This window comes from Ambystoma mexicanum, chromosome 1q, assembly GCF_040938575.1.
Source record: "Ambystoma mexicanum isolate Mex_15411 chromosome 1q, UKY_AmexF1_1, whole genome shotgun sequence".
NCBI lineage: Eukaryota > Metazoa > Chordata > Amphibia > Caudata > Ambystomatidae > Ambystoma > Ambystoma mexicanum.
Window position 1 is genome coordinate 696489290 of NC_090922.1, and position 23294 is coordinate 696512583.

The 23294-nt window shown below is 47.9% G+C and overlaps 1 protein-coding gene across 1 annotated transcript in view; it reads left to right on the top strand.

Annotated features, from left to right (window-relative positions):
• The first annotated feature begins 1412 nt into the window (after positions 1–1412).
• The window catches only part of LOC138535513 (14 kDa phosphohistidine phosphatase-like), a 215298-nt gene continuing 193416 nt past the window's right edge, over positions 1413–23294 (top strand). Inside the window, exon 1 of the mRNA XM_069641301.1 lies at positions 1413–1747. Within this exon, the coding sequence (XP_069497402.1) occupies positions 1462–1747 (286 nt within the window). The 5' untranslated portion in view covers positions 1413–1461. The remainder of the gene's footprint in view (positions 1748–23294) is intronic.

Here is a 23294-nt window from a genome sequence, read left to right on the forward strand (position 1 = left end):
GTTCCGCTCAGCAGTGCGCTGGGGGCTCTCTCTGCAAGCCACGCCTATATGGCAGGCACCAGCTGGCCCGCCGCGCTGAGCCGGGGAGAGATACAATGTACTACTGTTATGCTGGAGCGTCTGTACCTCCAGCAGTGTAGCCACGATCCGGCTCCCATATACTCAGTAGCGCATTCTTATGAGGAGACTTTGTAGCCGTCCTCTTCGCGTCAGCTGGGGAGTGGCCGTGGACATTCCAAGCCTCTCACGGGTGAGACACGTCCTGTGTCAATGGCAAAAGAGAAGGGCACTATTCGTTCAGGTGCCACTGCTCTATGTCCAGTGTCAGGCTGCGCTGCGGTGCCCTCTCATGTGCACGGCCATTGCAGGGCGTCTGATGGATGTTCCTTGGGGATCGTATCGGCACACACACGCATGCCAGTTGCAAGCTTCTCTCCGCGCCGTTTCAGATGTCTTTCTGATTATGACACATCCCGGCACGAAGGGGCTGCCTCCACAAGTATATCCGCTGCGGTGTTGGGCACAACTCACAATGTGTCACCCCCGCCGCTCGGGGCTCACACTACGCACAGTCTCTCTCCAGCATGTTATCAGGCGTGTACAGCTATCTGCTGCTGTGGTCCGCTCTGGCGTCTGTCCAGCTGTTTCTTTGTCCTTTGTTATCACGCGGGTGCCATTTTAAGTGCCTCGTAACTGAGCTTCTGCTGGGCAATTCTAATGATTTTTGCAGTTCTGCTTCGCCAGTCTGCACCAAAGTTCACTCAGCGTGTGCACCTCATATTCACACAGCAGCAGTTACAATCATAACTCAAAACATAGCTCTCAACTCACATGCTTTTGGCGGGTGTCACCCACCCTGTAAAGGGCTGACTCCAATGGGCGTCTCACCCGCCAAAAACAAAATCGGGTGATTTCACCCGCCTTTGCAACACAAATGGTTGAGAGCTATGCTCAAAAGCCACAGACTCCTCAAGTGCTTCTGCAGGATAATGGTAAGATCTCCAGGAGCACCTTAGAAATAAAACCTAGTCCATGGCTCGTTAGCCAAGCCCCCCCCTCATAATTGTTTATTGATACTTTGCTGCTGGAGAAGTAAGGGAAAGTTCAGAGCATAATCTTTCACCTCCAAGTCTTTAATAGAATCATGACTTTTTGTAATGAATGAATGGAAATCTCTTTACTCTGCCACTTTCTGTGATCAAGTTTACTGGCGAATAATCATATAATTTCTACTTTTATTATGTGCACATGTTACATGTGATTTCCTTTAAGTTTTTTGAAAGTTAGTTAATGTCTTTTTACCCACCAGGTTTTATTGATGTGAGGGCACCGGTGATATCACTTCCTGCCATGTTTGTCAAAGTCCATCTGCAGTCCTTCCTGCTATATCATTGAATATGCAAATTAGTAGTATTAACGCGTAAGGAAGGATTTTGAAAACTCCAGAGCTCCGAGAGCAAGATGGCCGCTGTGTTGAGGAGGTTGCGAGGCGTGTGTTCCTTTTCTGTTTCTACTGATTCGCCAGCTTTCACACCTGCTCCTTTCCTTCTCTGCTTCGCACGCTTCAGTCGTTGTCACCCTTTGGGTACTGTGCGACTTGGTATCATGGCTGGTGCCCTGCAAAGCCTCACCGAGGTTGAGATAGACCCCGAAGGCACTTTTAAGTATATCCTAGTGCAGGTAAAGGTGCCGGGAACGGAGGAGCACCGGGACATCGTGCGCGGAACTCGCAGCGCTGAGTACCATAGTAAGTGCAGAGACACTGGAGAAGTTTTGGGTCAGATATGGCGGGACAGGGCATCTGTGGGTATTTTGGGCTTTGTTAACTGCGCGGTATCCTGTGAACTCCGGGGGTATACGTGCGGGTTGCTTTTCTTCCTTCGTCCCAAAGCAGCTTTTTCTCCTGAATTGTTTCTTCAGATATGATGTCAAGGAATGCGATTATTAGTTTTCAGGATGGCGACTTCCCATCTCGTTCAACCTTACTTAATGCAAGTCAAAATGCAAACCCCTGATGCATTTCTTGCATGTTTTCATATTGGGATGCTGCAAACTTTGGTATTCAGACTTGCACAGATACACTAGATGTAAACGTCAAAAAGGATTGATGCCTCACGTTTACCTCAGTGCCAGTTGAGAATATTTCAATCACCCACACCTCTGCTACAGAGAAGAGTGTAAAGGGGTGCCAGAAAGCAAATTTGTTGGTATAACAATTGGCAATGCTGTGGCATAATTCCACCCACTAAATGTTGTTTGCTGGTCTAATGCCATAGTGGCGTGTACCATGTCACGTTTTCGCTGCCAGAAGAAGTTGAGCTGTGTTTGGACTACTTTCCTGGCCCCTTTGGGCCACAAGTAAGTTTCACTTTCTAATACAAGCCAACGTTTTGAAGCACCTTCGAGGGAGATTTCTTCAGAGAAATCGTGAGAAATAAATTTTCCCACAGGAACGCATTTGGCTAGAATTATTTTAGATGGGAGCAAACGAAAAATAGCAATATTTTTCATTTAAAAATCGTGAGTCTCCTGCCTAAATCGGGACGATTGGCATATTTGCTTTCGGATACTGGTATACACTTTTTTTTTGAGAGGTGCAATACTGATGTCCACATAAGAAATTGATTTCTTATGAGGAAATATGTATGTTCTCTGTGATACTGCGCTTCTCCAATATCAATGTGATTTCTTATGGGGACATCTGTAAGGTGTAGTTCATTGGTGCAGGTGCATTTCCACTGAAATGTTTTCTCCTGCTCACAACCTATTTCCAGTTTTATTTCCTGTTTCCCTGGTTTAAATTGTGAGGATATCTTCAGGTTGTAGTTCATTGGATAATGACAGCACTACTGACAACATACTGGTGTCCTTGTAAGAAATCACATTGAGATCAACACTACAACATAGGACAACTTTGAACAAAGGTGGCTTCAGTTTTATATGCAAGCAAAAGCTGTCGCTCCCCCTTTGCACTGTTGGTCCTTTGCCCCCCCCCTCTAGTGCTGTTCCTCTTCTCTTGCCCCAATGCCCCCTTCAGAGCTGACCCTGAAAGTTATCAGTTCTGACTTTGCACTGCTGGTGCAAATGATACTTTCTGTATAGTGGAGATGACATAAAAAAAAAAGTGTCCAACATAGCTCTCGAGATGTGCTGTCTGGATTGAGAAACTTGTCCAGTCCTGCTTTTCGTCTGTATTCCATTGCTTGAAGTTCTGTTTTAATGATAGAGAACTAAGGGTACCAGAATGCAAAATAAAAGCCAGCACAGCATAAGGTATATGAAGAATATGGTGTGAAATGCTCTTGGGTTACTCCAAATCCGTGTCACTTAAGAACTATGATCTGAGGACCTTCATTATAACTTTAATGGGCCTGCATATTCAAAGAGTATCCCAAATAGTTGTATTCATTGTCACAGTAAAGGATTAGTGGCCTAGTTAATTAAAAAGAAGAGCCATAACATGGTTCACTCTAGACCTGTTGTATATAACCTAAGCCTTGTACAGCATGCTTGTTTGTTTATTTTTTGTATCCTTGAGCCTGGTCATAAGGTGCATCTTCCTCAGTTTAACCCCACAGTGCATGACAACACCAACAAGCTGTGCTTTGCTTTATCGCCCTATAATCCAGTTTACCCGGTCTTCCTTAGTCTAAAGAGATTGTGAAGTCATTGCATGGGATGAGAGGGGGGAAGTGCAGGAACGGGAAGAAGGGATGAAAACAAACAAAACACATTCCTACTAGGTCGTGAGAGGATTCGGATCATGCAAGTGCTGAACATGAAAATGGGGGATATTGGGGCGAAGGGAAGTGCAGGAGCAAAGGAGGAGAGGTACATTAAATGTAAAACAGGTTAAAGTGCTGGAACAAGTAAGTCAACTGCATTAAGGAAAAAACAGACGTGCAATTATGACAAAGCAGGTATGAATGCCTGCAGCCTGGAAAAGCCTTGCCTCATGGCATGAGGGGCTACATCAGGCATGTGGATGACAGTGCAAATAGGAGGGTGAGGGTTGCAGGAGATAATACAGAGGACCATAGTGCAAGGTGAGGAGTCAAGAAAGTTAGCTGCAAGCACATAAGCAGGCAGCAAAGGCTGAATAGAGTCAAGAGATTGCAGGCAGAAAGGGATGCAGGAGCTGCCAGGCTGATGAGGGGAGAAGGCGTGAGGCGCAGGCTAATAAAAGTCATTTCTTGGATCTTGCCGGCGAAATGGAATAAATATGCAGGTAACATAAGGAACGGTACACAAGGGGTTGTGGGTACAACTAAAAAGTACAGGTGCAATATTCTAAGAGCAGCAAGGTCTGATATACTCAATCCAGTGATGAATAGGTAAATTAGGTAAGAAGCAGCAAGGGTTGAGAGTTACAAACAGAGTTATGAGGCAGAAATGTGGCTAGGTCCCAACCTGGAGGCGCAGCGAGGGCTACAGAAGTTGCAGGAGACCAAGCCAGGGGTTATTACTAACACGTGTTTTGGGGCTGGCTCGGGGTGTACGAGACATGCTGAGTGGTTAGCAGCACTGGGAGGGGCAGTGAATGCAGCTGGGTGAGTGCGCACAAGGCATGCCAAGTGCCGCAGCGAGTGATTACAGTGGGATAAAAGGAGAGCAAGGTAATAACAGTCACAGGGCAGGAGTGGAGGCCTCTTTACCTTGCGCCGTGCAGATTGAAGTGCAGCACATCAGGTGGAACGTGGGACTCTTGATGCGAAAATGGAGCTGAGATGTTGAGCGGACGCAAACAAGGAAATCTAGGAGGAAGCTTCATGGCGCCGTCCGTGACCAGACATGCCCAGACAGGTGACAAAAATGAGGCCCTTTGATGGGAGCTGGCTTCACCTGCCGGCGCCATCATTGAATGATGTAAAGGAGGTCTTATCTAATTTGCTTAAAGCAGAGGCAGGATCAGGCAGCAAAGGTGAATGGAACGCTGCAAGGGCCCAAGGTGGCCATGATGAAACGGAGCAGCACTCCTTGCAGACAATGAAGCCCCACGAGGCTTAGCTTGGCAAAAAGTAGTTTCATGATACAGACTGTGCATGCACTGGGCCAAGATCTAATTTAATTTAGGTTGCACGTTCTTGGGTCACATGTAGTTTAATACATTGGTTTGCTGCAGCCTTTTTCAGCTGTTTTTTTCCCCCCTTAATAGCGAGATTGGAGTGGGCTACAAAACCATTAGCTGCAATGCGTGTGAAACTAGAAGCATGCATCACATGTGGAAGCGATGGGGAGCAGGTAGGGGTTTGCTGTTAAAGGCAGTGATGGAACCAGGGGTTTGCAAAGTCCAGGTTTGCTGGAAAGTAGGTGCTGGTTTTTATTCTGTTGCAAGATCGCACTATGGAGATTGACTGGCAAAAATTAAGAATGATAGGCAAAAAGCTATCATGGGTGTTGGAGCAGAGATCGGAGGCCTGCACCCAGAGATTCTCGAGGAATCCTGTGAGCACCCTTACACATGCAAGCAGCACTCAGAAGGAAGCCAAAGGGAAGACCTAGGCTGAGTCGGAAGCGGCCTCTGAGACCAGAGAGAGGGAGAGAGGTGTGGCTTGATTCACGCATCATCCCACGTTTAGAGGTTCCTTCCTCTAACTCCACTTACTCCTGCCCCCTGTGTGAGTCGTCGCATTACTGAAGCTTTGGCTCCTTCTGTCCGTGGGAGACCGGTTAGAGCTAGAGCATCGGAGGGGAGCCACGGAGGGGAGCCTGCAGGGGAGTGCCGAGCTGTAGGGGAGTACCGGGCGCCAGGCACAAGCTCCGGAGCTCTGAGTCAAACAAGGTTAAGGTTATCACCCAGCAATCTGCCAGGCATTCCAGGCACACCACGGAGAGCGTTGAAAAGGTTCTATGAGTTTTTAGTGCTGCAGGGGTCGCCAGCCGTGTTTTGCTGTACTCTAAGTTATTGGAGCCCATGTGGGGAGGCAGTAATCAACCTACCTACCCTTTTTTTACTCTACCTACCCTGTTATAGATAAAGCATTGTTTGTAAGGGCACAAAGCACAGGGTATTTAAGTAGCTCGACCGGTCGGCAGACTGGGAAATGGATCCTATAATCCCGACCGGAGCTTGAAACTTCCATCTACTTTTTATTAAATTTAAAATCTGTCAGTTGACAGAGTTGACCAATAAGGGAGCGAGTTGAGCCGAGCTCACTAAAAGGAGTGATGAGAGGAAAGATCTTCTCCTCCCTCGCCCCACCCCCTTTTTTTTTCTTTCTCCTTTTCTGCTTGTTTTAACTGATTTTCAAGGCCAGAATGAAGTTAGGCAGTAAGGCCTTCCTTGATGATATCAGAAGTCCAGAATTGGACGGCTCGTATGTAGAAGGGGCCCCGGTACAGGGGACAGACTTCAATGCAGAATATACCAATTTAACATCTATTCCCTCGACACATAAGGGAGCGCAAGTGCATGCGCAAAGCCCCAATCTGGGTAATTCTTCCTCCAAAATAACACAACTATGGAAGCGGGGGCTCGAGTATACTACTACGACAAAAAAAATTCAAAAGAAAATAGATGACCACTTCAGCAAGAAAAGAACTAAAGGCTTAAATGACCTAATAAGGTAACAGTACCTGTATTGGGGGAGAATCCTGCACGCCGGAAATTGCAGAACCTAGTCTCCGTATGAGGATGAGATTGAAGAAGGAAACAAAGGAAATGAGTTTCAAGAAATCAGAGTGGGTCCTTCAGACGTTGAACTAACGCAAAAGGAGCAGAACAAGAAGAACAGGGAAATTATGACCAAGTAACTAAGTCGCATCCCCAGGCCACGATAAAGATGGAGGTGACCGACCAGCTGGGGTTAGCAGCACTTCCAGGGTTGAATTTCGTTCTCATCTCTTTAGTAACAGTGTTTGAGCATCTCAAAATAGAAGTGCAATCGCAGGCAGGATGCCTCGTAGAACTGACAAAAAAGACATCAGACTTTGAAACGGCTTTAGTGGGGCTAACCAGCACAATTACCACGGTCATTTCACCAACCTTAAAGATCTGAGGCTGGAGATAATGAAACAAGGACTTGACCTCTCAGCCACACAAGTGGTTCTCGGAAAAAAAGGCAAAGAGGAGGAAAAGCAAAACCTCATGCTTCAAGAAGTCCTCCTCTCGCTGAAAAATCTTTTGCGGGAAAGAAATGGAGTAGAGAAAGAAGGAAGGATAGAAGAGTGTTAGGGAGAATTCTCTGTTTAGGCTGAATTTCCTAACCTAGTGAGTCCCCCAGCAGCTTTGCTGGATTTTTGGGGTTTATTTTTTTCTCCTGCCAAAAGTGAGACTTTTACCCTCACTCTTGGGCATGATTTGAGTGTGTTTCTTTCACTCTAGATGTGTTTTATGGGCTATGGGGTCTTTTACTGCATAGGGCTTCATGTGTTTTTGTGATGTGTGTTACACAGCACCCTCAGTGCAGTAACACAGGGGTGTCATAGTGACCCCCCAGTATAGACTCCATACCCTGGGACTGACTACTGTCTCCCAGGGCATGTAAAGTCACCATTGACTTTACTAGTCTCAAATTCTGAACAGAACCAGTACAAACCATCATATTGTGGACGTACTGGCCGGGGCAATTCGACTGCCGCGGGGTCTGTTAACCGAGGGGGCACGTCTCCGTCCCCCCTGATCGAGTTTTGGCTGGTGGCAGTGGATACTAATTTTTATATTCGACCGCAAATATATTCCTATGGGATTTTCCCATTGTTCGAGGCTACCAACTTTAATTATTTAATTCCTATAGCCTCGAACATACCGCCGGTTTATTTAATGAATATTAATTCTCCGGTTGGTATTTTTTGCCAAGACTCGGTTCTAAAATGGCGGTTGTGTTCTCTTCTGTGACTCCAACCCAAGTCTAGCCCTTTGTTCCACTTTTTGGCGGGCTTCTCCACAGAAGCCTCCAAAAGTGGTGCCACTCTGTCTGGGTACCACAGGGGGTGTGGGAGGGGGTTTAGGCACCCTGGACTGAGTTGCCTAGGCAACTCAAGTCGCACTCCGTCCTGATTGGCCCAAGTGGTGAGCCGGCCGGCTCAACACTTAGCATGTTTGAGTGACAGCTAGGCTGAGTGAATGGGGGTTTTCTGCATAAAAGCAGGGCTTTGGGGACTGGAACTTCAGAAGTCGCCACAGGACCTAAGAATCCGATGAGGGAGAAGCTGAGCCGACCTGCTACGACGACACCACCGGTGGAGCCCTTCTGAACCGTCTCACCACTTTTCCCAAAGACAGAGGAGATCTCCAGTCCGGAGAGTCTTCTTCCTTCGACTGGTGGGGATAACCAGTCTGCTTCCTTTTTCACTTCCTGGAACAACTCGTGGCCGCCTTGCCTGTGCCAAGCACCCCGGCAACCGGGATACCATCTTTTACCACTACCGCGAATCAAAGGGTGGTACCTTTTTAACCGGAAAACTCAGCGGCTGGTTTCTTCCTTGGCAGTGCAACGACCTTCATCTTTCCTCCACGTCAAGATCTTCTCTTCCTCTGGACGATGCCGCCAGGAACAACTGCCCCCGCTGGAGGATCCTTTCCACCTAAGGTACCGTGTTCCGCCTGGCTTCCCTTTCAACCGACTGTACGGGGTAGATTTAGCCCCGGCTTTCGAACCTGGGTTAGCCTGGGACACCCTGGCTAAACTTTTCTGAGCCTAACTAAAACCTCTCTGAACTCCCTGCAAGACTTTTTAAGCCTGTTGTCATTGTGTGATCGTGGGTTCATTTGTGCCCTGCTCTCTCCAAGAGTGGGCCCGGCCTATGGACTTTGGCTCACAAGTAACTTTTGACTTTCCTGCCTTGCTTAAGAGTTCCGAAGTATTAGTGTGGTGTATCTTCCTACATTCTTCCTTTTCCCTCCCTTTTTTGTTAACTTATTGGAGTGCCATCTGTAGTTAAGCACTCACCTCTGTCTGGAAATAAGTGGTGTTAACTAAGACTTGTCTGATCAGTAATAAGGGATGTATATATAATAATAGTAACTGTTTAGAGTGATTTACAATATTAGTGCTGGAGTGTTTCAATAAGTGTGTGGTTTTTTTAAAATTTTTTAAAATTGTTTTTAAAATAAATAATTATATACCTTGATACCAAAGCTCTGGTCAGTGTTTGCTTGTGCTATTCTATCTGAGTGCCTATTGTGTATACTTTACATACTGCCTAACTCTTCTTGAGGGAAGCCTGACTGCTCAGCCACAGCTACCAGGTAAATCTGGGTGGTACAGACTGCTACCAAGTGGGTTTACTGCCAACACCTGTAGTCCTAAATCTTTTGCAGTGGTCCCCAAGGGAACTGCACAGGTTTCTGCCTAACACTGGTGTACAGCGGTGGGATTTGTATTAAGTATACACTTTAGAGTGCTTTAGGATACCTTAGTGCAACTAACCACAAAGCTTAGCACTGAAAAAGTAATCTTTCTAACATGTCAACTATGGAAAATTATAGTCAAGAGTCCCTTGCTACAAAAACTGCTGATTGTTTAAGAGTTCTCTGTAAGCATAAGAATCTCCTGACTAAAGGTAAGAAAATGGAATTAATAGAAAGGTTGCTAGCTAACCAAAGTGTGGATGATGGTTAAGAGGAACCTACCATGCCAGAAACAGTAGATAACAGTATAGAGATTGATATTGATCAAAATGTTGATAATCTTGAGGAAGAGTCAGAAGAGGAGGGGTGAGGCTGCTGTGACTGTCCCCCCTAGGCCTCTGCCTGCTCTGCCAGCTGTACCTACTGGACCTTTGCCAGGTCCCACACTTAGTCCTCAATATCTTGAGCTTGTAACGCTCACCTGACTCCCACGGAGGCGCTGGCCTGGTTTGGATTGCTGTGGCCTCTTCTAGGGTGATGCGCAGAACTCGGAAGATGGAATGGACCGGACCCCCAAATCTGGCTTGTCTGGCTCGTAGAAATATCCTTCTGTGTGTGAAAAGGGAGTATTAACAATCTGCGGGATAATGCGTAGGCCTCCCACTTCCCTTCTCACCCTCCACGAAACCCTTCTGCGATTCCCCGTGAAGTCTCACCTTAGGGTCTGAAAGGACGAGCTCTCCATCCTGCTTCTGATGCAGGGGCGCGTTGTTATCCAGTTACTTCACTGGATCTCGGATTGGTGAGAGTTCAAGTTCGCTTGACTTTTCCGGTAAGGTACCGTAAGAATTCTGTTGCAAGTTCAAGCTTTAAATAACCATTGTCTGTTTTCTCTATTTCAGGTGCTGAATGAAGATTCCGAGTTAGGAAATGGAACCGTCGAAGGAAAACTCTGGTGAGTTTTTGATGAGTGGTTCCTCTAGTGTTCTTGCATTAATGCACTAATGCTTGTGTCTTTTTCCCCTTAGGGGCCGGGGTTCGGAAATGCCGAAGCTATGGCGCCGACCCGAAGTGAAGAGGGAGTGACCCAACAGGTAAGTCTTATGGTGGAAATTAAGCCTTTCTTATTCTCTTCCCTCGCTCACCTTTGTTCTTGTCTTTTTCTCCTTTAGGCGCTGAAATGCGGCGGATGATCCAGATGGTCGCTGATGGGCAAGAAGGCGCCTGGTAAAGGTGAGTGGAATGCGGCGCTGCAGCGAGCAATGCGATGTGCTTTTAAAAATGAATGTCTTCCCTTTAGGATCGTCGGCGAGATGACTCCGGAATGTGGATTAAGCAGGTAATGTCTCTTCTTTCTCCTGTTCTCTTCTCCCTTTACAGGTGTTCCAGGATGCTGTCGGGCGTGGCTGGAGTCCGGATGCAGGAGCGGACACGGTGAGCGTCCAGCTGCTAGGTGCAGAACAACGCGAAGCGTGAGTTGCTGCTTGGGCGTGGCTTAAATAGCCTTCAAAGTAGTTCCAGGTATGTATTCTTCCTCCGGCCACACCTGTGTTCTAAAGTAGTCCCATAGGTAAAATAGTCCCATTCAGGCCTCTAGGTGGCCTGGATTTTGCAGCACGGTCTGCATCAGGTAAGTTCACACAAAGCACTTCTTCACACACAGTCATCCTTTATGAGCCTGGCGCCAGGACTGTTGTCCAACATGAGCCTGGCGCCAAGACTGAGTCCAAAGGGCCCCTACCTGGGGCCGCTGGGACTTCCCTCGGGAACATGATGTCTGCCTCTGGGGTTGCTGGACCTGGTCTGGCTCCTTGGGGGTAGGCATCATGACAGAGCTAGAGAAAATGAAACTTGAATTAGAATTCAAGAGACTAAACAGGCTGAACAAAGACACCAGGAACTGAATCAAGAACTCAGGCTAAGGGAAATGGAGCTCAAGCATGAGCTAGAAATGAAGAAATTATCTGTAGACCATGCTTCTCTCTCCGACTCCTGTAGAAGTTCCAGTCCTAAAAGACCCCGGATGCCAAAGGAATTGATTGGTATGTATGAGCCTAAGTTGGATGTGTTGGATTGGTTGTCTGTTTGAATATAATCATGGGCTCCAGAACATCACAGGAAATGACTTACTCACCTGGTTGTTCTCTAAGCTTCCCCCTGATGCAACTGATGTGGTAATGGAAATGGGGCAGGAGGATAAGAAGGATTACGAATGTGTGAAACTAGCTTTGATAGCTAGATTTGGGAACACCCCTTCCCAGTATCTTAAGAGGTTTAGGAGCCTCAAAAAGCATGATAGTACCCCTTGGGCTACCTGGGTGAGTGAAGGTTTGAAAAACTTAGAGGGATGGATTAAGGGTTACAAGGTGAACACTTATGAAGGTATGAGAAATTTGTTTATGTTGGAGTCAATTTATGATGCCTGCTCTCCTGAGCTCAGACAGCACCTGGCTGATTCAAAGGAATTAGATTCCAGAAAACTAGCTAAGGCTGCTGACTTGTGGGTTGCCAACAGGGCCACTCACAGGGATTCTGGGCTAACTCAGAAAAAGGATGAGGGGAAACAGCCTAAAAAGGACTCCAAAGAGAATTCTAATACTGCAAATTCCAAAGAGGGCCCCAAACAAAACCATAAGGGTAAGCCACAAGGGAAACCGAAATAGGCTAGTGTACCTTCTGGTCCCAGACCAGAAGGAGGTCAGAACAAGCCTCCATTCCAGAGAGCCTTTGGCTCTTGTTATGTTTGTAAGGCCATTGACCATGTGAAAGGAGATCCCAGATGTAAGGGTAAACCTTCAGGGATCCAACTTGCCTCCTTAGCCTTCGCTCAAGAAGAGGAAGTCCCAATGGCAAGTGGAAACTTTCTACTGCTGGCTTATGAACCCATGGGAGTCTCAGCCAGTGTTTCTTTAGTCTCTCTGGGGTTGAGGGAACAACAGAATTTAGATGTATGTAATTCTATCCCAGATAATACTAAAGAGTATTATAAGGACAGTGTCCAAGTGAATGGTCAGGAGACTCCTGCCATTAGGGACACCGGGGCCAGCATAACTGTGGTGGATGAATCATTTTTCAAGGCAGAGGATGTTGCTAAGGCACCCAAATGCCTCACCAAGTTAGCTGGAGGGCCTGTGCAGATGTGTCCCCAGTTACCAGTTCTCATCCAGTGCAATGATATGACTGTAAAGATACCTGTCAGTGTACAATGCGAGGTGCCAGGAAGGGTTCTGTTGGGTAATGACCTGAAAGCTCTTGGAGTTGTCACATACCCCCAGACCACCTAGTAAAAGGTTACATGAGCTCACTAAACCTGCAAGAGAGAAAACCTTGAGAGGTTCTTCTCTGGAGATGATGAAAAAAGATATCACTCCTCCTCCACTGGAGCAAACTACTGCAGTCTCAACCAGATCAGGAGCCAAGGGGCAACCCAAGACTCCAAGGAAAAAGCCAGCAGCAAGCACTCCAGTGCTTCCAACAAGGACTTCCCCTAGGTTGTCCAAAGTTACACCAGTAACTCCCCCTCCAGCTTAGGCTGAGAGGGTGGATGAACCCTGTGTGGTTGAACTAGACTCTGAAGAAGAGCTAGTAAGGGGCCAAGACCTTATAGGAGATTTAGATCCAGCTGACCATCCTGAACTGCAGTCTTTACTGACGGAAGGTGGGCCCAGCAGATCAGCTTTCCGTAAGTGCCAAAGAGAATGTCCAACTCTGGAAGGCCTCCGCCAACAGACAACTTCTCAGGCTGATGGGCAAGAGCCGGGGAAGTACAGGTTACACTGGGAAGATGGCCTCTTCTACAGTGAACCAACTGAGTCTGAACCTGGAGACTACAAGCACCTTGTAGTACCTCAAGAAAACAGACAACAGTTCTTACAACTAGCCCATGAGATACCTTTGGCCGGTCACTTGAGTTTCAAAAAGACCAAGAAAAGGCTCTCTCTCTACTTTTATTGGCCACAAATGGGGGCTGAAGTAGATAAGCACTGTAAGAGCTGCCAGACTTCTGGTAAGGTGGGTTCCAAGAATGTGGCACCTTTAGTCCCCCTCCCAGTTGTGGGAGTCCCATTTGAGAGGGTAGGGATTGACATTGTTGGTCCCCTTGATTTCCCCAACCTCCTCAGGCAACAGGTTTATCCTTGTTGTAGTAGACCATGCTACTAGGTACCCTGAGGCAATTCCTATGAGGACTGTTACAGCTCCGGCTGTGGCTAAGGGCCTCCTTGGTATTTTTACCAGGGTTGGGTTTCCTAAGGAAGTAATCTCTGACAGGGGGTCAAATTGTATGTCCCACTACATGAAAGCCATGTGGAAAACCTGCAGAGTTACTTACAAGTTCTCAACAGCATACGACCCTCAGACAAATGGGTTGGTAGAAAGGTTTAACAGAACCTTGAAGAGCATGATAGGTGCTTTAGAGGAACCCCTTAAACGAAAGTGGGACCTTCTACTGCCATGCCTTCTCTTTGCTTATAGAGCAGTCCCTCAGGAGGGAGTAGGTTATTCTCCCTTTGAGCTTCTTTATGGCCATCCGGTCAGAGGTCCATTGGCCCTGATCAAGGAGGGGTTGGAGAGTGCTCGTTCACCCAAACCAGTCAGAGTGACTGACTATGTGATAGGTCTCCGACGGAGAATGTCACACATGATGGCAGAAGCAAGTGACAACTTGAAAGCTGGACAAGCTCTGGTCAAGCTTTGGCATGATCAGAAGCCTAACATGGTTGAGTTCACTCAGGACCAGCTAGTTCTCGTTATGCTCCCAACAAGGCAGAGGGCCTTGCAAGACAAATGGATGAGACCCTTCAAGGTTGTGGGAAAACTTGGAGAGGTCAACTATCTGGTGGATCTGGGCAGACCCAGGGAAGCTCCCAGAGTCTTCCACGCCAACCGCCTCAAAGCCTATGTCTCTAGACCTGAAGTAGGAGCCTTGCTTCTAGTTTCATCGGAAGAGGAGGAGGAGAGTGAAGCTCTACCTGACCTCCTTAGAGGCTTACCTTTGGACGAAAAGGTTGAAGGAGTTAATCTCTCTTCAGATCTGACACCTGAGCAACAAGAGGAGTGCAAATCTATGTTAAATCAGTTTGCCTCCCTGTTCTCCACTTTCACCAGGCTCGACCCCTTGGGGCCAGCATGATATTCTCACTGGTGACTGTCTGCCAGTCAAAAGCAGAGGGTACAGAATGTCAGAACATGTCAGAACCCACATCAAAGGTGAGGTGAAGAAGATGCTTGATCTCGGGGTAATAGGGCCCTCTACTAGTCCATGGTCTAGCCCAGTTGTGTTAGTACCAAAGGCAGGATCCAAAGAGTTGAGATTCTGTGTAGACTATAGAGCTCTTAATCAGTCACCAGGACTGATGCCCACCCTTTGCCAAGGACAGATGAGTTGGTGGATAGGCTTGGCGCAGCCGAGTACCTCAGCACATTTGACCTTACGTCAGGCTATTGGCAAATAGCCCTGACAGACCATGCCAAGGAGAAAATTGCATTTTCCACCCCAGTGGGCTTATACCAATTCAAGGTTATGCCTTTTGGACTGAAAAATGCACCTGCTACATTTCAAAGGATGGTAAACCAAGTTCTAGCTGGGATGAAGGACTTCTGCATGGCATACTTGGATGACATTGCAGTCTTCAGCCACTCCTGGGAGGAACCTGTGAACCACCTGGGACATGTTTTGCAGGCTCTTGAGCAGGCCCATCTGACCATAAAGGCAAGTAAGTGCCAAATTGGACAGAGTAAAGTGGTCTACCTTGGGCATGAGGTAGGAGGTTGAGAAATAAGGCCTCTGCTCAGCAAGATTGAAGCTGTGCAGAATTGGACACCTACTACTCAAACCCAAGTGAGAGCCTTCCTAGGCCTCACTGGGTATTACAGGAATTTCATAGAGCACTATGCGACCATAGCTTCTCCACTGAATGTGATCTCCTCTCCTAAATTCCCTAAAAAGGTAAAATGGAATGAGGAGTGCAATCGGGCATTTGAAAACCTGAAGAAAGCTCTGTGCCAAGCACCAGTACTAAGCTCCTGACTACCACCAAACTTTCATTGTACAGACTGATGCTTCCAATGTAGGTATAGGTGCAGTCCTTAGCCAACTGGATGAGAAGGGTAGGGAGCACCCCATTTGCTTCATCAGCCGTAAGCTGAAGGATCCTGAGACAAGGTGTGCAACAATCGTAAGAGAATGCTTTGCTATTGTGTGGGCACTGAAGAAGTTTAGGCCATACTTGTATGGTTCTACTTTTGTCATTCAGACTGACCACCAACCCTTGAGATGGTTGATGCAAATGAAAGGGGAAAATCCAAAACTATTGCGATGGTCAATCTGCCTTCAAGGGTTTGATTTCACCATTGAGCACAGGTCAGGGTGTCGCCATCAAAATGCTTATGGACTCTCTAGGATGTATGTCATCGACTAGCGGCATGAGGTTCATCCAGGAGTGGATTAAATCCTGTCCCTTAGTCAGGGGGGGGGTGTTAGGGAGAATTCTCTGTTTAGGCTGAATTTCCTAACCTAGTGAGTCCCCCAGCAGCTTTGCTGGATTTTTAGGGTTTATTTCTTTCTCCTGCCAAGAGCGAGACTCTTTTACCCTCACTCTTGGGCATGATTTGAGTGTGTTTCTTTGACTCTAGATGTGTTTAATGTGCTATGGGGTCTTTTACTCCATAGGGCTTCATGTGTTTTTGTGATGTGGTTTACACCGCACCCTCAGTGTAGTAACACAGGGGTGTCATAGTGACCCCCTAGTATAGACTCCATACCCTGGGACTGACTACTGTCTGCCAGGGCATGTAAAGTCACCATTGACTTTACTAGTCTCAAATTCTGAACAGAACCAGTACAAACCATCATATTGTGGACGTACTGGCCGGGGCAATTCGACTGCCCCGGGGTCTGTTAGTCGAGGGGGGACGTCTCCATCCCCCCTGATCGAGTTTTGGCTGGTGGCAGTGGATACTACTTTTTATTTTCGACCGCAAATATATTCCTATGGGATTTTCCCATTGTTCGAGGCTACCAACTTTAATTATTTAATTCCTATAGCCTCGAACATACCGTTGGTTTATTTAATATTAATTCACGGGTTGGTATTTTTTCCCAAGACTCGGTTCTAAAATGGCAGTTGTGGTCTCTTCTGTGACTCCAACCCGAGTCGAGCCCTTTGTTCCACTTTTTGGCGGGCTTCTCCACAGAAGCCTCCAAAAGTGGTGCCACTCTGTCTGGGTACCACAGGGGGTGTGGGAGGGGGTTTAGGCACCCTGGACTGAGTTGCCTAGGCAACTCAAGTCCCACTCCGTCCTGATTGGCCCAAGAGCTGAGCCGGCCGGCTCACCACTTAGCATGTTTGAGTGACAGCTAGGCTGAGTGGGGGTTTTCTGCATAAAAGCAGGGCTTTGGGGACTGGAACTTCAGAAGTCGCCACAGGACCTAAGAATGCGACGAGGGAGAAGCTGAGCCGACCTGCTACGACGACACCACCGGTTGAGCCCTGCTGAACAGTCTCACCACTTTTCCCAACGACAGAGGAGATCTCCAGTCCAGAGAGTCTTCTTCCTTCGACTGGTGGGGATAACCAGTCTGCTTCCTTTTTCGCTTCCTGGAACAACTCGTGGCCCCCTTGCCTGTGCCAAGCACCCCGGCAACCGGGATACCACATTTTACCACTACCGCGAATCAAAGGGTAGTACCTTTAACCGGAAAACTCTGCGGCTGGTTTCTTCCCTGGCAGTGCAACGACCTTCATCTTTCCTCCACGTCGAGATCTTCTCTTCCTCTGGACGACGCCGCGACTTGCACTTGCTGCCAGGAACAACTGCCCCCGCTGGAGGATCCTTTCCACCTAAGGTACCGTGTTCTGCCTGGCTTCCCTTTCAACCGACTGTACGGGGTAAATTTAGCCCCGGCTTTCGAACCTGGGTTAGCCTGGGACATCCTGGCTAAACGTTTCTGAGCCTAACTAAAACCTCTCTGAACTCCCTTCAAGACTTTTTAAGCCTGTTGTCATTGTGTGATCTTGGGTACATTTGTGCCCTGCTCTCTCCAAGAGTGGGCCCGGCCTATGGACTTTGGCTCACAAGTAACTTTTGACTTTCCTGCCTTGCTTAAGAGTTCCGAAGTATTAGTGTGGTGTATTATCCTACATTCTGCCTTTTTCCCTCCCTTTTTCGTTAATTTATTGGAGTGCCATCTATAGTTTAGCGCTCACCTCTGTCTGGAAATAAGTGGTGTTAACTAAGACTTGTCTGGTACGGAATAAGGGATGTATATATAATAATAGTAACTGTGTTTAGAGTGATTTACAATATTAGTGCTGGAGTGTTTCAATAAGTGTTTTTTTGTTTTAAAATAAATAATTATATACCTTGATACGAAAGCTCTGGTCAGTGTTTGCTTGTGCTATTGTATCTGAGTGCCTATTGTGTATACTTTACATACTGCCTAACTCTTCTTGAGGGAAGTCTGACTGCTCAGCCACAGCTACCAGTTAAATCTGGGTGGTACAGACTGCTACCAAGTGGGTTTACTGCCAACACCTGTAGTCCTAAATCTTTTGCAGTGGTCCCCAAGGGAACTGCACAGGTTTCTGCCTAACAAAGAGCTAGACAAAAACCTTTTTGATGACCCCCCCCCTCTTTCCGGATCGGTTTTGGAAAAATTTATAAGGTTAGCACAAGTGGTTGAAGAGGAAGAAGAAGAAGTAAGCCATCTGCAAGTATCCTCAAACACTCGAACAGGCTGCACACACCCTGCGTGGATGGATAGCGAGGACGCAGCACTCCAAAGGCAGAAGGAAAGTTAAGAAAAAAACTGCAAAAACAAGAACAGTACTACTGCCTTTCCCATAATCCTTAGAAAAAATTAGAAAAATGCTGTAACTGAAAAGAACATGGCATCAATAATCCCTGCAATACAAAAGGGCAAGATAACAAAAACCTCTTAAATAATCACGAAGTCCAAGACCTCAATGGAAAAATCGCAAGAAGATGAGCAAGATGCTCAAGAGTTACTGCCCTCCACGGGAAGGAAAAGGAGTGAAATAGGCAAGAACTTGACACCAAAAACCCCCGCAGGGTGCAAAAACCGTTAACGGAAGCGCAGGGATTCAGTCGGCAGGAGAAATAAGCGAGCCCCTAATTATGCAAATAGAAGAATCATGTCAACAGTGCATTGAAATGAACAATTCGGCAAATGTTCTAAATAAAAGAGAAAAGAGGGGGGAGAATGGGGCAAGACAGCTGGGCCAGTCATACAAAGGTCCACCATGGGCGCCCATCTTTATGAAGATGAATGGTTCAAGTGTCCCCAAGGAAACAACTAATGAATCAGTAGATAAATCAACTAAGAAAATAGCACCAATCTTCCTGAAACACCTAAACCTAGAAGAGACTAAAGACACAAAGCGTGCAGAAACGAAAAGTGAGCCACAAATGGTAATAGCAAAATGGGCATGCAAATGACACAGAGCCCTAGAAACAAGAAGCCTAAGGCTAGCCTACGGAACATCCCGGAACCAGATGACGATGAAATGGCTGGATTGGAATATGCTGTACCAAGATTGTGGCTCAAAGCAGTGGGCAAAACTTTGCAGTTTACCTGATTGTGTAGAGGTGTCATATTGAGCCTCTTTTAAAAAAACATCCAACCTATTTCTGTTTGACTCAGGGGACATAGAATATGTGAAATTCCCAAACAAATGTAACATGACATGGGTGGAAATCGGACTTATGTCTAGAAAAGCACATAAGGCTGTGGTAACCAACAAAAAAGAATTGGAGAAGCATAACCTCTTGGTTTTCCTGGTGGCTCCAAATGAGGCAAACATTGACAGAACGAAAAGTAAATCTTTAGAACCTGGGGCATTATTGCATCATTAGGGGGCCCAAGTGATTGCAGCCCTCCCAGTGTGCCGAAATGCTATAGAAGCTAGGACTGGGCTCACAAAGTCTTTAGGCAGAATAGCCTAAATATGGTGAATTGGAGCACGCAGGGCCCAAAGACATTCAGTTCTAGCTCAATGAGGAGCACCCTGTTCGGTAGTATGGATATTGTTCTCCTCCAGGAAACATGGTGAATTCGTCCTGCGCATATAGAGGGGTACATGGTCTTCTCAACCCCCAACCCAACAAAAAGCAAGGGGCTGTCTATTGACGGGACTACATTTGGCAATTAAAACTCGCTGGCCAAGCATGCAACATTAATTTTTACGAACAGTAAAGGCATCCTCGCATGCATATTTGATCTGCAGTCGTCTTCAGGAGATACCGAAATAGTAATTGTGAATGTCTATTGGAACCCCGCTTGGATCAACCTCCAGGCTTTTCTCTCCATTTTATCAACAGTATCAACATTTTATCAACAGTATTGGAAAAGATAAAATTGGACTTTGGGGGAGCTTATGTAATCTTGGCGTGGGACCTAAATGCCCATTGCATTCAGGCCCCAAGACGCAATGACAACACAAGATGTGTTGGAATCTCCAGGAACGGGAAACAATGGGTGGACTTCCTTAATTCGTGGGGTCTAAAAATGCTGAATGGGGCAGTGTCGGGGTATAACCCGCCAGGTATGACCTGGACATGAAAGAAATCGGTATCTACCTTAGATTATGTTTTTGTTACAGAAAGTCTTCTGGCAAATAATGTTCAGTTCGAAATTAGCTGGGGGGAGGGCGACCATGCACAGCTAAAAGCAATAACAACAATCGGAGTGTGGCCAGGCAGGGCACCATGAAGACGTGTCTGCTGTAAGCTCCGAGACGGGCCCCAATGTACAAGCTTTTAAGTTCCCTTTAATCCCCTAAATTTCGACATAGAAGGGGCGGAGAGTGCCTGGTGGTGTGGCGGTGACGGGATGTGAAGCTTGCAGTCGCTTGCGAGCTGTTTATCCCGAGATTCGGAGCCGAGCGGAGGGAAGCTGATGGCGCGCAAGATGGCGGGCGCGTGGGAGCCGTGGTAGCTGAGTTCGGCCGGGAGCCCTGAAGAAGTAAGCAGGGCCTGAAGATTGTGCATGGCCGTGGGAGAGGAACGCTGCTGTGAGCTGAGGGGGCCGAGGCAGAGAGCAATTGCCGGGCAGGAGACTGCGCCCTGTGGACCTATCGTGCAGCCCGACACGAAGGTAGTGAGTAGCCGCGGGAGATGTGGAAAAGCTGTGGCGCCGCGTGACACCCGGTGAGCCCAGCATAAGCGGAGCCGGAACGAGGAGGCAGTCCCCCGGCAAAGCGGGTCGGAGTATTGGAGGAGTCTGCGGCTGGAGGGGCGAAGGTTGGGAGAGCGAGACAGCGGATACTCGCGGGCTGGTCGATCGGAGAGTGGGATCCCAGGAGAGAGAAGGGATGCTGGAGCGAGTGGCCTGGTGAGACGTAGTGGTGGAGTGCTGAGGCGCAGATCGGCTTGGTGCGCGCCTCCCCTTACCTGTGGGCTGTCGGCTCGGGGGGAGGTGGCTGCGGGCGGCTCGCGCTGGGCTGCCTGGTGCCGCTGACTCCACGGAGCTGGAGTGCGCCTACGCCCGGGGTTCAAGAGCGGTGTGGCGATGGATGACAGAGGAACTGCTGGCTGTATTGCGACCTAACTGCAACATTTTGAAGCCTAACCTGGATGCTGAGACCTTGACAAAACGGATTCGACAAGCTGGCTGTTATGGAAAACGAGACCCTGATGTAAGCAGGCATTTGGGTACTGGATGAGAAGCTAGTGTGGTAAGCGCACACGCCTCGGGGAGCGGCTTTCAAGGGAACTTCGTGGGGCACTTCACTGACTTGAGCACCCTCTCCCAGGCGATGCCAAAAACAGGAAATAAGAACAGAGGGAGTAAAATCACAAATTACCTGACCGCAGCAACGCCTACCCCACAGAAGATGGAAACGATCGTGGCTGAGGTCCATGCCTCACGGGTCCGATTCAACCCTCGACCCGCCCCTATCCAGACACGAACTAGAGGGAATGCTGAGAACACTTAAGCAGGACATTACGACAGCAATAACAATGGAGATTCAGTCCTCAAAGGACTCGCTGGCACGGTCTATTGCGGAAATGAGCTCCAACTTGAGTTGTCTCGAGACTAGGGTTGATGAGCTGGAGAATATGGCGTGTGAGCACGAAAGGGACAAGAAGGACCTCGCCAAAAGGATGCAGAATGTGGAGAGCAAACTGGAAGAAATGGCGTCAAAGCAGGCGGACCTGGAAAATCGCTCGAGGAGAAATAACATTACGATCCGAGGGGTGCCGCGACAGCTCCACGACCAGGAACTCGCTGAATATGTGCGGGATCTCTTTAAGACTCTGTTAAAAATTCCGGATTCTGAAGAACTGATCCTGGACAGGACCCATCGAGTATATTCCTCTATTCAGCAAAAGCATAATCTCCTCCCGGATGTCTTGACTAGGGTCCACTTCTTTCGGCAAAAAGAGTAGATAATGGTGGCGGCCAGAAAGATGGAAAAGGTGGGATTCTGTGGCTCTGCCATATCATTGTTTCAGGACCTCTCACCATACACCTTAGCAAACCGCAGACGCCTCCAGAAAAGGTTCCGCTACAGATGGGGATACCCGTGCAGGCTACTGTTTGAATATCAGAGCCGCCCCTGCAGCATCGGTTCTGAGGGAGAGGCAGAGGAGTGGTTGCGAAGCGCTTCGGGTGAGACAGACGGCACAGGGACTGTCACGGAGAGAGAGGACTGATGGTTAGCCCCACGCTGAAGGATAAGAGGCGAAGACCCAGGGGCTGGACACTGGTTAAGGCACGCAAGATACCGGAGGACATGGAGCAGAGGGGCAGCTCTCCCCCTGGAATGGATGATGAAAGTTAACATGAAGAGTTCATACGCCTCAACGTGGAGTTTATAGGGATTATGGGAATACAGCAAGCTGGGTGAGTGATGATGGACGGGTGCTTTACCCAGTGGCACGTAACTGCATTCATACATGAAAGAGGCCAGCAGGATGACCGATAGGAAGTGAGTGGACATGGTCGCAGAGCTCTCCAGGGGGAGTGGCCACTTGAATAAACTGGGCTAATACTGATGTACATTCACCGGCTCCGGGCACGGCCATTTGATGTCTGCAGAAATGGGACAGGATGTGGACCCTGAAATGACTGAATAAGACAGCAGCGCAAGTACAATGATGGGAGGTCTGCCTGTCCCAGATTCTGGCATGGGTGTTCTAGAACATGTAAAGATGGAACAAGGTTTAAGGGGATGTATATGTATGCTCATTGGTTGGGCGATTACAGCAAATTGGGGGATATATGGGAACGATTCTGGGAGCTGGAGGTTGGGGCCCGTCACACGGATTATGCCAGACATTGTTACCCTGGAAGGGTTACTGTTCGTATCAGTTATGTTACGAGGTTGGCAAGCATTTGATAATCTATATTTAGTTATTTTTCTTCCTTTCTTTTTATGTCTTTTGGGGAGCCTGATCATCGAAGGTTGTGGTGAGGTTTGCATTGGTCTGCAGGGTTTGAGGTGTTATGGGAGCTTCTGCAGAATGCCTGATTTACAGCGGGGGGCAAATAAATGATGGAGTTGGTGATGGGTAGGAATTTGCTCCTGGTTATGCTGGGACCTTTGAGTTTGAGGAGTTGGGAGACTGGGGAGGGAATGGAGAAGGGGCATTTATGCCTCGTCAATTCGACTGGAGAAGGAAGAGGGGCGATCACTGGAGGGAGATAATGATTAGACTATGACCACCCCAACTTGTTGCTGTCTCTCCCTGAATGTGCAGGGGTTGAATTCTCCGATTAAAAGAAGGGCATTGATGCACCACATGGCCACCTGAGACTCCTCGATCCTATTTCTTCAGGAGACTCACTTGCTCCCGTCGGATGAATTCCAGCTTAACGGTAAATTATATACCACAAAACGTTGCGCTTCATCAGGGAGTAAGAGAGCTGGGGTGGCCATCCTGGTTCGCAGAGGAATCTCGTTAGGGGTCTGTAAGACGCTGAAGGATGTGGGAGGCAGATATGTCTTAGTAGTAGCCGATCTACAGGGGAGGAGGG